The sequence below is a fragment of the Pseudophryne corroboree genome, chromosome 11 (genome assembly GCF_028390025.1).
Source record: "Pseudophryne corroboree isolate aPseCor3 chromosome 11, aPseCor3.hap2, whole genome shotgun sequence".
In the NCBI taxonomy this organism is placed as follows: domain Eukaryota; kingdom Metazoa; phylum Chordata; class Amphibia; order Anura; family Myobatrachidae; genus Pseudophryne; species Pseudophryne corroboree.
This window is the reverse complement of record NC_086454.1, coordinates 139,407,226-139,423,541: the sequence shown is the minus strand read 5'-3', so window position 1 is coordinate 139,423,541 and position 16,316 is coordinate 139,407,226. Positions and strand designations below refer to the sequence as shown.

The 16,316-nt window shown below is 42.2% G+C and overlaps 1 protein-coding gene across 7 annotated transcripts in view; it reads right to left on the bottom strand.

Annotated features, from left to right (window-relative positions):
• Nucleotides 1–16,316, bottom strand: part of DPF2 (double PHD fingers 2) — a 95,546-nt gene that overhangs the window by 8,413 nt on the left and 70,817 nt on the right. For 4 of the 7 annotated variants that reach the window (XM_063944862.1, XM_063944861.1, XM_063944864.1 and 1 more), the window contains exons 7-8: nucleotides 5,921–5,962; nucleotides 2,402–2,548 (exon numbers count right to left, since the gene is read on the bottom strand). In XM_063944862.1, the coding sequence (XP_063800932.1) occupies nucleotides 2,402–2,548; nucleotides 5,921–5,962 (189 nt within the window). The remainder of the gene's footprint in view (nucleotides 1–2,401; nucleotides 2,549–5,920; nucleotides 5,963–16,316) is intronic. The other 3 variants (XM_063944863.1, XM_063944866.1, XM_063944865.1) reach the window with 1 other exon arrangement.

The following is a 16,316-nucleotide window of genomic DNA, read 5'->3' as shown; positions in this document are numbered from 1 at the left end:
TCACAACCTATTGCAAAGCTTGCGCCTTTAACGGATCCGAAGGGATAACCGTGGTGCAAAACTGGCAAGAGGGACATCTCTTGAAGGAGACTGCGCACCCATGAGAGACAGCTTCCCGCACCCATGCATCTGAAGTGGTCTTTAACCAGACCTGGGTGAACTGCAGAAGTCGGACTGCCACCCTGGGGTCTCCCAGGGGGAGGCCAGCCCCGTCATGCAGCAGGCTTGTCTTGTTTAGAAGCAGACTGACAGGCCACTTAGGACTGCTTTGACTTGGGCTTGGTGGTTTTGGGAGCACGAGATTCTCTCTGGTATGCCTGACCTTTTGCTTTCCCTTGAGGCCGAAAGGAACGAAAAGTGGTACCTTTAGCCTTCTGTGCAGGATTAGTATTTGGGAGAAAGGCAGTCTTAGCAGCCACCAATTCAGACAATTTTATTTAGGTCTTCCCCAAACAAAATGTCCCCCTTAAAGGGGAGTACCTCCAAGGTCTTTTTGGAGTCTAGGTCCACCTTCCATGACCTCAAGCACAGAATACGGCGAGCCAGGACAGACTTAGTCGACGCCTCGGCTGCCAACACACCCGCCTCAGAAGACGCCTCCTGAATGTAATAGGTGGCGGTGGTAATGTGAGATAGGTATTGTCTGGCATTTTCAGATATATCCTCGGGCAGCTCTTCCTTTAATGCCTGAACCCATGCTTCAATTCCTTTTGCAGCCCACAAGGCCTCAATAGTGGGTCTATGTACAGCACCTGTAAGGCATCCCTCCACACGCTTATCTGTTGGTTCCTTCAGTGAAATGACAGTGGTGACAGGTAGAGTGGACGACACCACTAGGCGGGTGACCTGAGAATCCACCGGCGGTGAATTTTTCCACTTGCTACATAACTCTGCAGGGAGAGGATAGCGAGCCAAGGCCTATGTGCTGCAAACACATATCCAAGCTGGTGTGCTGTATCCACATTGCATTTAAGGTGCTACTCATTGGATTCTAGCTGTGTCAGGAAGAGAATCTTCTTCATTTATTTATTGTTGGTTTTTCAACCCTTCATCCTGGTCGCCGCCAGCCACTATGGATCTTTTGTTTTTCTAAACGGAGGCAGAGTGTATTTATCACCCCCTACGGCTTTTAATTAATGCGGTCTACGTCCCTCTTTTAGATCCAATTGTTGCTAGCGATACATTGAATTCCAGCCACTCACTTCTAAATTACAAGTGTCATTTGGCTGAATTATTTTTAGATCCAATTCTATTTATGTTACACTGTATTCCAGCCATTTACTTCTGACTCAAAGGTTTTTTGTCGGAATTCTTTATACCATAATTTTAGACACGTTTCACCCCTGAAGAAGTCCGACTGGACGAAACGCGTAGGGTTTATCAATTATTGTACACTATACCTTTGCTTTAATCATTCCTCCAAGAGTTCACACCGTTAAGGTGAGGAGGATTGATATTGTAACATCTCTAGCATTACGGTGTGTGTCCAATCAATTGGAAAGAAAATTTTCTCATTATGTTTTATGTTGTGTCAGATATATGACTATGGATTAAAAATTATTTTTATATATAAAATTCTTTTACTAAACTGTGAATTTTTGTCGGGTGATTTTTTTGTGTGAGGGTTTCTCTATAGGCTCCAATTAGGAGTGCCGTAAGAGGAAAGAACCCAAGTGAAGTTCCTACCTTGATTCTGGAAGTGATTACTATTCAACCAGTCATACTGTCATAGCGCACTCTGTTTTTACTATATGTTTTTGTTTCTAAGATCCTCCCAACAGGGGACCTTTCAGTAGTGCTGCTCAATCTCAGCGCAGGAAGGGTATTTTTGTTTTTATTATGAATATATATATATATATATATATATATATATATATATATATATATATATATATATATATATATATATTTTATTTTTTATTTCAGGGCTACCCAGTGCAACCCTCCTGTTAAGTGACCTGCTGCTGCAGACACCAACTGAAACTGAGCTCACAGTGCCTAGAGGCGGGGTTATAGAGGAGGCCCCAATGCATCCTGGGACAGCCTAAAGCTTTAGCCTGTTGGTGCCTCTGGATCAAGATCCACTCTACACCCGATATTGCCCTGTGGAAACCAATGTAACCTGCTGCAGAATAACAAATCCCCCCCCCCAAATACTGATTCTTTCCTTAACTGCAGGTGCCTAGCATTGGTGAACACCTATGCCAAACAATAGATCAGGGGTGGCCAAGTTCGGTATGAGAGATGCATGGTTATTCTGCAAACATCATCCTAGAAGGGAAATAAAGCCATGCAATAAGATTACAACATATTACATTGATTAGATAACCACAACTGTGTAAAAATGTGTAAGTACACCAATAAAAATGATGGAAAGATAATATGGGAGACCAAAACTTACATTTCTGCTCCTCTGGTCTATGCATGATCGGTGTAGGGGGCTGGGAATCTTCCTTGTCCTCTGCTCCTGCACCCTCCTCATCAACCAAATGAGAGTGCGCATAGTGGTAACTCAGGCCAGGCCGGTTTTTATAACGCTTCCCACAGACTGGTAAAACATAAGAAAACAAAAACCAGTAAGTGAGCGTATAGCAGAAGGAGCAATATAGAGAAATGAGATGAGAATGGAGAAATATGAATATAAAAAACAAAAAAAAAACAGTGAAAAGTGAGGATGCAGAGAAAGGGAGGACGGAACAAGCTTGCAAAACCCCACTGGAAATGTAAGGGTTAACATGAAATGGCAAAGCTTGGATGGGACTGGAAAACAAGGAAAAAGCAAAAACTATAGGCTATAAGCTCGTAATCTATTACTCCCACCCAAAATGTACAGGGTGCACTCCAAAGTCCTGTACGTAATTGCTGGTCTATCTTAATAATCAGATCACTGAATGTTATGTATAGTAAATTATAGATTTAACGTAATAAAAAAGGGGCTTCAACCATCTGTAATGGAGAGGGAAGGAGATACTGTAGTTCTCATACAAAGCTGCTATGGAATGTTAAAGTTTATGCTGAACAATGTCTTAACTTCACAGTCACATCAGATTTATAGGACAAGATCTTAATGATCAGTTCTTTAAATACTCAGAAAGTCACCACCCCACTTTTGCCTAGAGAATTATATTTTTACTTAACAACCCCTATTTCGTATACTGCGGACAATTTAGTATAAGTGGACAACAGAAGGTTACAGCAATTTCCATATTTCTAGTCAATCTTACATCAGGCCTTAGGCGTATAAGATAGCACACTTAATGCAAAGCATCGATTGGTCATGACAAAATAGGATAACCAAACATCAGAAAATCAATGAAAAAGTAAAAGCGGGGGTTTCAATCTGAAAGTTTGGCTGATCTGCAGCACCTGCTGTTTCCCTACACTAAACAGACCTATTATTTTACCATCAAAAACTTCCAAGACTAGAGAAGTAGCGTTTTACGCAAACATCACACCAAAAAAGTGTACATCAACTAGAAAATCACATTTACACTGCAAGAAGTACACAAAAGAGAAGTCAGCAGAAACATTTCAATTTGTAGAAATGACATAAAAGACAGCTACACCCCAAGTGACAGATTTAAAAATGTTTTTGGAAGGGTTGACTAAAAAACATATGGGAAGAATACAATTACCCGTGATCATTGATCACGGGCAATTTAAATCGCCGGTGGCTATTCAATTAGCCATGATAAGCTGGTACGAGCCGTGGCTAAGTCAGAGATATTGTCTCACCTGCCTGAGGCAGACAAACCAAGTCCCCTGGAAACAGCCCTGTTTTCGGCTGAAAATGGGGCTGTTTCTAGTGAAAATACACAGGTTTCACTAAACCTGCATGTTTTTGGGAGAATTATTATTTTTTAACCTGATGACCAAATTGGATTGCCAGAAAAAAAAATAAAAAAAAAATGGAGAAACTTTGGGGAAAAATAACTAAACACGCCCTTTTCCGCACCTAATTGAATTACACCCCCCCCCCCCCTCCCCCCCTATACTGTATATATTAGAGAAGCTTCAGGCAAAATCTTGCCAAAGTAATGCAGCATGTATATGAAATGCTTGGGACCAGAAGTATTTTGGATTCTTCCTTAGTTTGGAATATTTGTACACCGTAAAGAGATATCCTGGGGATGGGACCCAAATCAAAACACAAAATACATTTATGTTTTATAAACACATGACCTGTAGGTAATTATAAAGAATATTTTGGAATAATTGAGCATGAAACGCACACTGAACCATCAGAAAGCTAAATGTGTTACTATCTGTCGTGCTGAAAAAATTTGGATTTCAGAATAATTGGGATACCTGATTATTGGATATGGGAAACTAAATCTGGACTAGAATAGATTATAAATACCACCAGTATAGCATGTCACTGTTGTGTCACTTTATAAATAATTATCACGCACTGAAGCTTAATACGCAAACTAGTCAGGTTGCAAATAAGTTTAGATAGTAATAATGCTCAATTTCAATGTATGGTAAGATAATAGGAGCAGCATGCGTTTAGCTAGCTTACCATCATGCTTGTGATAAGGAGGCATAAAATGTCTTCGGTAGTGTTTTCCAACTCTAGTCCTTAGAGAAACCTAATACTAGGTAAACATTAAACAATATTGGCTGATATATTGTACTGAAGTGAATCAGAACGATATATTGAGCATATCGCACATTGTATGCTTAATTGCACATTCACGTGCGTCGTCACAGATGCCGTCCCATCTGATGTCCTGCACGTCAGATGGGACAACCCTACTGACTCCATGCAGCATGTACCACCATATTGTGCCATAGAACACTGGATTGTGCAGTTTGTACAGCCGCACAATATTTATCAGTACATCGGCTGTCCAGTTGCAAGAAAAATACATTGTTCTGATGTATACCGGTGTTAGCGGTGCATGTTTTACACATCTTCGTATCACAAGTGACATATTTAGCTCCAACTGTGGATCTTTTAAAATGTGGCAGACCATAATGCTTACACCGGTGTTGCACATAGAAAAACGTGCACTGCATCTGACGACAAGTTGGGAAACCCTGATCTACAGTGCAGTGGAAATATATACTTAAATAATTCTCAACTTTGGGGTGTAGCTGATCTTTAAACAGAGGAAAATGCAAACCCAAACTGCAAGTAGTCTTTGGAAAAGAAAGCGCATGAAATTGCCGGTGGTGGTTTAGTAAAGAGAATAGGAGCAACAACAGCTGAGGACAATAAAGCAGAGATAAATCCATGTATGTCTATTTCACAATGAAAAGCCCAATGCATGGATCTCTGAATGGAGAAACTGCTTCGTCAGTGTTAGTTTGAATCATTAAATAAAAGTTATGATTTTTCATCTGACACATATCTTTGATGGGCAATAAGCCATGACATCTTATGCAGCAGAAAACAAGCTTGCAGTATGGAATAGGTTGCAGAGCCATTTTCCAGGAAGACGTTACCCTGGCCCAGAGTCGTACTCACAAGAATTGTTCTGAAAAGACTCAAACCACCAATTGTGTCAGTTTGCAAGAAATCTACATGTCATTATGTTTCTGCATAACAGAAATAGAGAAGGAAGAGCAGTGTAGGCTAATAACAGACCGTATAATGGAAGCTATTTTTAACATTCAACATGTCAAGTGCCAGTTTATAATGTAAGGTGATATACACTAAACGTATCTGGGTGTTATTACTGAAACTGAACCTTACTACCTCGAAGAACATGCACAGTGGCCTCCAAGGAACCAATGTGCCAGGCAAAATTACTAAGATGGGATATGATGGACAGATGGTCACGAGTTTACAAACACCACCGTTACGGCGACTGGCATGGCTGAAAGACAAAGCATGCTAAGCTATAGCGCTAGGAAAGACGGCAGAGTGGGGAAGATAGCAAACTAGCGCCACAAGCGAGCAAGTTTAAACTACCTCTTTCGGTGAATTTCGAAGTTTGCTTTAGTTTGTAACTGTCTGAAACGAGGAGAGAAAAGAGAGAAAGATAGCGGTGAGTAGGCTACCGACACATAAAGAGCAGAAAGAGCAAGTGAAGCAAAGACTAACTACTGAGGGTAGGTAGGGATGGGGGAGATTGAGGGCTGCAATCTGTACTGAGAGAAGGCAGCATTCCAAAGTACCAATGAAGATGACTGGGGAGCAGCGAGTGCAGTAAGTCTTTAGTGGGGGTGGAGTGGGGAGAAGAGGTCCAAGACCACAAGTTTTCTGTTAGAGGAATTTTTCAAATGCTCTTAAAGCAACTTTATGTTACATCCACTCTTATAAGGTCAAACAATTACACTTTGCATACACTGGTATGGAAATTTATCCAACATAGAGGCAACAGATGCACAAGGTAAAAAAATACTACGCTTATAAAGAGAAAAATTTAACAATTCTCCATGTTCGTTTTGCTGTAGCAGTAGTCAATTTCTTTTCACTGTATGATGGTTTCTGAACATGCAATCTGACAGGGAAACAGAATATTCTTCAAATTCCAGTTCTACAAATACATTAACATGGAAGATGTTGCAGGCACACTCAATTATCCCATAAATAGTGCAGATTAGCATATAAAACTGAATAATTGATGTCTTCTGAGAAGACAGGATCATCACAATGTTTCCAACCTGTTCTAAGAATTAGCAGGTGGGTCACTAGGATGGCTTTTAGTGTTCATTCTAGCACCCTACACCTATCACAACCCATGCAGTTCCTCTTTCCTGTCTGGGTAGTCACTCAGCTCTGGTGCTTCTAGCACACACTGGTCTGTATTTCAGCACTGAGATACAGACCAGAGTGTGTTAGAAGCACCAAAGCCAGGAGTGACACCCCAGGCAGGAAAGAAGAACTGCATGGTTTGTGACAGATGTAGGTTGCTAGAATGAACACTACTTTTCATTAATCATATTGCTTGGTATATACCGTAGCCACTATCCTGAAAGGAGTCTGCAATTCGCTTTCAAATGGCTGTTTTAAAATAGGAAATGAAAGCAAAAACCTGACTGGTCACTATGGCTTCGCTCAGATCGTACCTACATGCAACGTTTAAGTAACCCTCAATGTTCAATACTCTTCTATGACTGTCTTCACAGGTTACTTCCACAATCTTCCTTTAAATAAGACCACACTTGCAGCCATATGGAAAGTCTGTGTGATTGCCAGAGCTAGTGGGTATGGGTTGGAATTTAATTCTACATTTATTCTTATGCTGCTGCAGAAAATACTAATAATTGTGATATGAAGTCAAAAGTAAGAAATGTACGTATATAAAAAAAATAAAAAAATAGAAGATGCAGAAATGACACAATGGTTTCTTTCGGTTTGGTAATTTGCAGCATCCTTGTGCTTCAGTACAACAGATTTTTATTACAGATGCATACTATAGCACAGATGGTGCTCTCCGATTCGCAGCTGTTGTGTGTACCTTGTTGGTTTATGGATGTGTGAGCACAGATAGGACTTCAAATTGGATAACTCATTTTATGTTCCATGTTCTTAGAAACTGTTAGATATATATGCATCCTAAAATACCAACATACAGTACTCTGGTAAAATGCATGAAGATAAATGCGCGCATTGGACAAGCCTGCATTATCTCATAATAAAATAACTTGGGCTGTGTTCTATAGTTTAGTGGCATTAATTCAGAACAATGGTGGGAACAGGACTATAGGAAACAAGCTATGACTGAATATCACATTAACAGCTGTTAGTGTGGACAAACCATAAACGATGCATCTAGTCACCCATTATAAGGATGCATGGGTAATGTATATACAGATTTGTTGACAGTGAGTTAACATGATGATTTCTCGCAAAGTGGTACAAAGCTGTATTTACTGCGCACAAATAAATGGGACAGTGAATGCTTGGCACTTTTTTTTTTTTTTTTTTTAACTTGAACATAGGTGAAAAAATATAAAAATTTGGGATTTTTGGCTTACTGTAAAATCCCTTCCTCGAAGTCCATCTGGAAGACACTCCATTACTCTGGGTTATATGTATATGACCATTGGTGTCTGGCACTAAACTGCTGGATCCCTCCCCTACATAATCCCTCCCACTTCCAGCAACCTCTTAGTATACACTTAGCAGAGCCACCTGAAGGAAGAATGAAAAGAACTATGATTAAATTAGACCGACAATCTACAATGATAATATACAAAACTGGTACTAAAAAAAAAAAAAAGAAAGACAAAAACAGGAAGGGAGCTCAGTGACCCACAGATGGACTTCGACTAATAGGATTTTACGATGAGTAAAAAAAAAAAAATCCAATTTCCTCCATCATCCATCTGGGAGGACGCTCAATTACTCTGGGATTTCCCGAACCAAGCTAATCAGGGAAGGGGAGCATCTGAACCAGCTGCTCGCAGAATCTTACGTCCAACACTGTGAAAACATATGGAAGTGGAATTTGGTGAAGGTGTGTATGGATGACTAGGTTGCTGCTCTGCACAACTGCTCCACAGATGCACAGTGCTGCACAGCCCAAGATGTCCCAACCGCACGAGTTAAGTGGGCCCATATGGTGTCTGGAACAGTCACATTTGATGATACATATGCCTGACGAATGGGCTAAGTGACCCACCTAGCGATAGATGCCTTCAAGGCTGGCCAATCTAATTTTGGTACATCCATTAACACCAAAGAATCTGTCGTAGAGAAACCATACGAGCCAGATAAATGCGTAAAGCACGAACCTCTTCCAAAAGTGCAGAGGATTAACAAACCTCAGGAGGTTTGAAGCCTGCGTAAATACTTCAAGGACAATGTCCTGGTTCATATGAAATTGAGTTACTTCCTTCGGAAAAAATGATTGTTTTATGCTTAAAACTGGTTTCCGGACCTGGATCATGATCTCAACAACAGGATTGTAAAAACCATTTAACACTCAGGATATTGGTTTCAAGAACCAATACGTCAAAGCCAACTGATGCAAATCAGGGTGTAGACATGGACCTTAATGAAGCAGATCTGGACATAGAGGAAGGTGGAGTGGATCCTCCTGTAGAATGTGTGAACCACTGACAGTGCAGCCAGTATGGTGCAATGAGAATAACTGGTTGAGCTTCCCGATGGATGCCAATTGTCCACTGCTGGTATCTAAACTTCTGCCCACCTGAGGATGTGCGAAATTTCTTGCATTATACGCCAACTGTGTGTGCCACATTGTTTGATATAAGCCACTGTCGTGGCATTGTCCGCCTGGATCTGCACCGGTAGGACTAGCAGAAAGGACTGGGCCTGCACCAAGGGCAAACAAATCACCCTCCGCTCGAGAATGTTGATTGGAAGTGTGGATTCCTGAGCAGACTACTGCCCTTGCAGATGCTTGTTCTGCACTACCATGCCACAGCCTGTTAAGCTGACATCTGTGGCAACAATCATCAGTCCAGCGATTGCCTGTCCAGTCAAACATCTTTTTTTGACAAACAATGTAGCAGTTGGTTTTGCAGCTGCCTGGCATGAAATCTGGAGAACTGGACTGTCTCGAAGGATGCCACCATCTTTCCCAGCAGCTGCATAGCCCTGAGACTAGACACTTACAAAAGCAACAAGAGTTTTCACTCCGTACTGGATATCGTGTACCTTCCCTTGTGGGAGAAAAACCACTTTGACAGTGTTGAAAAGGAGACCCAAAAACTCCATTCTTTGTGAATTTCTGGAGTGTGTCCAACGTCAATTGAAGATGTTGCTGCAACAGAGTAACTGACAGAGCCTTGACCCACGGCAAATCTCAGTAGATGAAGATACGTAGATAGGCATCCTCGATGCACAAGGAAGTCAGATATTCTCCCTTTTCCATGGAGACTCCATGGAAGACTGGTTGTACGGACTCCATCTTGAACTTTTCAAGGTGAAGGGAAGGGTTCAACCACTTTAGACTGAGAATTGGACGTCCAGTTTGTCCATCAAGTAATGATTTTAATAAAATCCCCGGCCCTGTTTGTCTACTGGAACTAGAATATTTACCTCAGAATCTAAAAGGAGTAAAGACTGCCTGAATGATGGTCCTTCTACACTGAGGAAGAGGGGCAACAAAGAAATGGTCTGGGACTGGACCCTCCAGATCTAAAATGTAAATTCTGGATACACACGCTAACCCAATGGTTCACACTAGATTAAATCCAGACCTCCTGAGACTTGAGTAAACTGGCCCCCACCACCTGAACGTGGACCGGTGCCCCCAAAGCATCATGCAGAATCTTTGACTGGTGCCTTAACCGCAGGATAGTGGGTAACCCGTCCCCCAAATGTCCCTCAATGGGAATCTCTTGAAGTGCCTCTGAAGGCCTGAAAGTTTACTCTCCCTTCTGACCTAAAGACAGAACCTGGGAGATTTGGTTTTGGGAGCAGAGACTGGAATGTAAGGGCTCCCATAGCCTGGGAAATAATTGTGAGAACAGGAAATCGCCTGCAAATAGAACTGCTGCCAAAGTTTGTTTCGAAGCAGGGTCAGCATTCCATGCTCGAAGCCATAAAGAACATCTGGCTGAAATAAGACACTGCACCTGGATGGCATCGTAGACCAAACCCTGCGTGATTCGGTCAGCTGAGGAAATAGCCTCAGATGGAGCCCTTGACTGGAATCCCTCAACCACCTGAGCCATCCAGGACAGCCTTTACTACCTAGGCGCTAGCCAATATAGGCTGCAGAGACCAGAGAGAGAGAGAGAGAGAGGAGATTTTAAAACGGATTCGCTCTGATGGATCTTTAAGAGAAACAGGCAACCATAGTATTAACCGTTACGATTATAAGTTAGTGATAGAAGCATCCACCTTCCCAAAGCTTTGCGTCATCCTCAGTGAAAAAAAAAAAAGATAAAAGATCTTTGAGCTAGGTTTCTTTCAATGCCTCCCAAAAATGAGAAAAAGGCTGGAAAAACAGACTTCTTGTGCTTGAAAAAAGAATCTGAATTGGTCTCTGGAACAGTAGAATCAAATCTTATAATTACAGAATCTGATGGACTGCTTCAGTTAAAAGAGGTACTCCAGAACTGGGTTGGGGATCCCCCACCCAAGCAGAAGTACCTTCCCAATAAGGATTTATTTCCCCTTCCTCCTGTGATGAAGCGGCAGATTCCAAATCCTCCAAAGAAAAATCAATACAAGATTGAACAGTCAGTTTCTTAGTGTCTGAGGCCCCCACAGATGCCACCATCTGATTTAAAAATGTGGCCATCCCTGCAAGGAATCTTCCCAAATTACAGGCCCAAGATGACTATAGGCTGCAACTGAGCGCAGGGTATAACACCAGCCTGAGAATGATGAAAATCAGCAATGTCGTTCGCCATAGACTTGGCCCAATCAGGCAACCCTGTCTGTTCTGTAGTATACACCCATTTAAATTCATAACACACACATTAATGTTTTCACAACCAGTGTGTGTGTGTGTGTGTGTGTGTGTGTGTGTGTGTGTGTGTGTGTGTGTGTGTGTGTGTGTGTGTGTGTGTGTGTGTGTGTGTGAGTGAGGGGGGGGGACTGCCTAAGTCCCTAACAGGGAAAAAGTGCAGTGTTATGTTGCTTTATAACATCCAGCAGTATATGTTATATAATAAGCAGCAACTATAAACATGCTAGGTTTAGTACAACAGTAACAAATTCCAGCCCTGCTTATCTGTGCTCCCTACCGATCCCGGAAGCAGCAGAGTCACAGTGTGCTACTCAGAGTTCCACATTTAAAGTGTTGGAAGCAGGGCTTAAAACAGCACCAAACACCAAGTACTAAACACTAGCCTTGTTTTGGGTGGAACCTAACTTGGCGCCATACGCCCCACTAGCTCCGTATGGCGGCTAGGTCTAACGCAGCACCCGGAAGAGCTGGCCCAATGTGCTGCGGTTGAGCTGCCTGGATCGGGTGCCTCAGTTATAAGGGCATTCTGGTGTTCTGTGCCAAACCAGACTGGCTGCAGTTATCCCTTAATAGAGGGGGAAGAGTGCCCCCGACAGATATGAGTACCCTCCCATCCCCGTCACTTAAAGTAAGCGACAGCCTTCAACATCAGCCACCTCACCAGTCGCTGGGGTTGGAAAACTGCAGCTACCGGTGTTTTTGGGGAGAACAGAGGGAGGGTGCATGCACAGTACCAAACGGACCTGGCCGCAGCTTCCGGTAGCCTGCAGTATAGCACTTAAAGGGGGATATGCTGCACAACTGTGCCTTCCTTATCACAGTCACAGTTTGGTGACTTCTGCAGAGGCTAGGAGAGTGGGGTCTCAGGCTCCAGCCTCTACTTTATCTATCCCCACTCTGTTAGTGCTTGCCGTCTGGAACCAGGGGCTAAGCACCAGACTTTAAGATGAAAATAAACTTAAATAAAACTGAAATAAAAAGCTATGCTTCTAACATTGTCCCTTGCTCCAAAGCAATGAAACAAGACAGAGGGGTTGCCGGAAGTAGGAGGGGTTATGTAGGGGAGGGAGTCAGCAGTTAACAGTTTTAATGCCAGACTACAATGATCATATGCCTAGGACCAAGAGTAATGGAGCATCCCCCAGATGGATGATGGAATAAGTTTACATCATACATTGTTGGCTATATGGTAGCCTAATTATTGATTAGATTCAGTTCTAGAAATAAACTGATGGCAATATTGCAGTGTGCAATGAACAACTCTTAATTATTTTATTTCTTTTTCAGATGCCATTTCTGACAAAACAGTATACTGTAGTGTTTACATGAATTTTACTTTTTTGTAAGGAGCCCAAATTTTTTAAAGCAAAAATATATAATTTAAAAAATAAAATGAGCAGGCAATGTGTTTCCTAATTACAGGTGGATTCTCCCATACCCAAAATGCTTGGGACCAGATGTATTTTGGATGTCTAATTTTGACATATTTGGGAATACCATAATGAGACACCTTGGGGATGGTACACAAGTCTCAACAAAGAATGCATTTAGGTTTCATATACTGTACACCTTATATAGACACCCTGAAGGTAATTTTTTATATAATTTGTAATAAATGTGTGCATGAAACAAAGTTTCCATCTATACAGGAAATGTATGTTTCATATACTCGTTATACAGTCTAAAGGCAATTATGTGTTTCATCATTAAACAGAGTTGTTACATAAAAAACATCACAAAGCAAAGGTGTCACTATCTATCATTCTCAACAAATTCTGCATTTCAGAATATTCCTTCAATTTGGATATGGGAGACTCAACCTGAATAATGTACGTATAACTATTATGCAAAATGCACATTTTTTCACAGGTTATGCAGGATATAAAATTCAGAATTGTATAAGGCAATGGAAATAACTCATGCATGCAACTTGTACTTTCTCTTTAAAATTAAATGGACATAAAAAGGCACAACAAAGTGTCAATTTTCATTTAATAAACCAAATCAATTAAGGAACTTGAGCACAAAGGCATTAGTCATTTTATTGCTTCCGAAAATAAATTATTCATACACCATACAACATTAACACATCCCCAGAGAACCTATTCCATTGTTCCAAAATAGGCCACTGGCAGATATAGGACAGGGTGTACATAGGAAACACTCTTTTAAAGGAATAGATCCCCTCCCCCCAAAAAAAATCCTGTTGTAAAAAAATTATACATATATCTGACAGAGCCTGAAATAGCTGCAACATAAAATAGCAACCGTTACAGAGATCATTTTTGTAGTGTATTAGAACGTGTGTGTATTCGCGACTGGCTGTGTGTGTTTGGTCCTCCTCTCACAGCACCTCTCCCCTCAGATACAATTTTAAAGTCAACGGAAGTATATTTGCCAGTTCTGTTGAGAGAGGTTCTGTAAGAGTGATCGAGTATTGGGCAATGCAGCTTTAAATAGCTTTTAAGTGTATTTATGCATTCTGAAATGTTTCCCTATCTGATCTGCATGAGCTTTATACAATGGAACACAAAACAGGAAAAATATTTCCGTGTGAGTGAGTTCTTAAGGTTATTTCTGTTTGAATAGAAAGGAAAGAAAAATTAGCTGGAAATAAAAAGTATTACACCCTGTACAGATGCTCTTTGATTCATCCGAAACTATATGAACAATGAAGTAGAGGGTATAGGCACTTTCCACAATGCATTCTTCTCCCAAAAGCTCTGTGGGGATCAAACTTCCTGCTTGAAAACCACTAGGGGCAGATTCAATGCATTGCACCTTGGATGCTTACATCAATGTGCAATGAATTGAATCTGCCCCTAATAGTTCAGCAATTCAGTTAGCATTATTGCTATCAATGACCATGACTAAAGCTGGGTACATAATCAGGGTGTGCGGATTTAAAATAACTTGTTTATAAAAAATAAATAAAAATAAAATTAAAAAAAAGAAGATTTTAAACCTACCGGTAAATCTTTTTCTCCTAGTCCGTAGACGATGCTGGGGACTCCGTAAGGACCATGGGGATAGACGGGCTCCGCAGGAGACATGGGCACTAAGAAAGAACTTTAGGTATGGGTGTGCACTGGCTCCTCCCTCTATGCCCCTCCTCCAGACCTCAGTTAGAGAAACTGTGCCCAGAGGAGACGGACAGTACGAGGAAAGGATTTTAGTTAATCTAAGGGCAAGATTCATACCAGCCCACACCATATAAATTGGGATATACCAACCAGTTAACAGTACGAAACAACACAGCATCAGTCCGAGACTGAGGAACACTGTAACATAACCCTTATGTAAGCAAAACCTATATACAAGTCTTGCAGAAATAGTCCGCACTTAGGACGGGCGCCCAGCATCCTCTACGGACTAGGAGAAAAAGATTTACCGGTAGGTTTAAAATCTTATTTTCTCTTACGTCCTAGAGGATGCTGGGGACTTCGTAAGGACCATGGGGATTATACCAAAGCTCCCAAACGGGCGGGAGAGTGCGGATGACTCTGCAGCACCGATTGAGCAAACACAAGGTCCTCCTCAGCCAGGGTATCAAACTTGTAGAACTTTGCAAAAGTGTTTGAACCCGACCAAGTAGCAGCACGGCACAGCTGTAATGCCGAGGCCCTCGGGCAGCCGCCCAAGAAGAGCCCACTTTCCTGGTGGAATGGGCCTTTATTGATTTTGGTAACGGCAATCCAGCCGTAGAATGAGCTTCCTGAATCGTGTTACAGATCCAGCAAGCAATAGTCTGCTTGGAAGCAGGAGCGCCAACCTTGTCGGCTGCATACAGGATAAACAGTGCTTCTGTTTTCCTGACCCTAGCCGTTCTGGCCACGTAAATTTTCAAAGCCCTGACCACATCAAGGGACTCTGAATCCTCCAAGTCTCGCGTAGCCACAGGCACCACAATAGGTTGGTTCATATGAAAAGACGAAACCACCTTTGGCAAGAATTGAGGACGGGTCCGCAATTCCGCTCTATCCATATGGAAAACTAAATAGGGGCTTTTATGAGACAAAGCCGCCAACTCCGACACTCGCCTAGCCGAAGCCAAGGCTAACAACATGACCACTTTCCAAGGATATTTTAACTCCACCGTTTGAAGTGGTTCAAACCAGTGTGACTTAAGGAAACTCAACACCACGTTCAGGTCCCAAGGTGCCACTGGAGGTACAAAAGGAGGCTGAAAATGCAGCACTCCCTTCACAAAAGTCTGTACTTCTGGGAGAGAAGCCAATTCCTTCTGAAAGAAAATAGATAGGGCCGAAATCTGTACCTTTATGGAGCCTAATTTTAGGCCCAAATTCACTCCAGTCTGTAGGAAGTGAAGGAAACGGCCCAGATGGAATTCTTCCGTAGGAGCATTCCTGGCCTCACACCAAGAAACATACTTCCGCCATATACGGTGATAATGTTTTGCTGTCACGTCCGTCCTAGCCTTTATCGGAGTAGGAATGACCTCATCCGGAATGTCCTTTTCCGCTAGGATCCGGCGTTCAACCGCCATGCCGTCAAACGCAGCAGCGGTAAGTCTTGGAACAGACAGGGCCCCTGTTGTAACAGGTCCTGTCTTAGAGGAAGAGGCCACGGATCTTCTGTGAGCATTTCCTGCAGATCCGGATACCAGGCCCTTCGTGGCCAATCCGGAACAATGAGAATTGTCTGTACTCCTCTTTTTCTTATTATTCTCAACACCTTGGGGATGAGAGGAAGAACAGGAAACACATAGACCGACTGGAATACCCATGGTGTCACAAGGGCGTCTACTGCCACCGCCTGAGGGTTTCTTGACCTGGCGCAATATCTCTGTAGTTTTTTGTTGAGGTGGGACGCCATCATGTCTATCTGGGGCAGTCCCCACTGACTTGCAATCTGTGCGAAGACTACCTGATGAAGTCCCCACTCTCCTGGATGTAGATCGTGTCTGCCGAGGAAGTCTGCTTCCCAGTTGTCCACTCCCGGAATGAACAC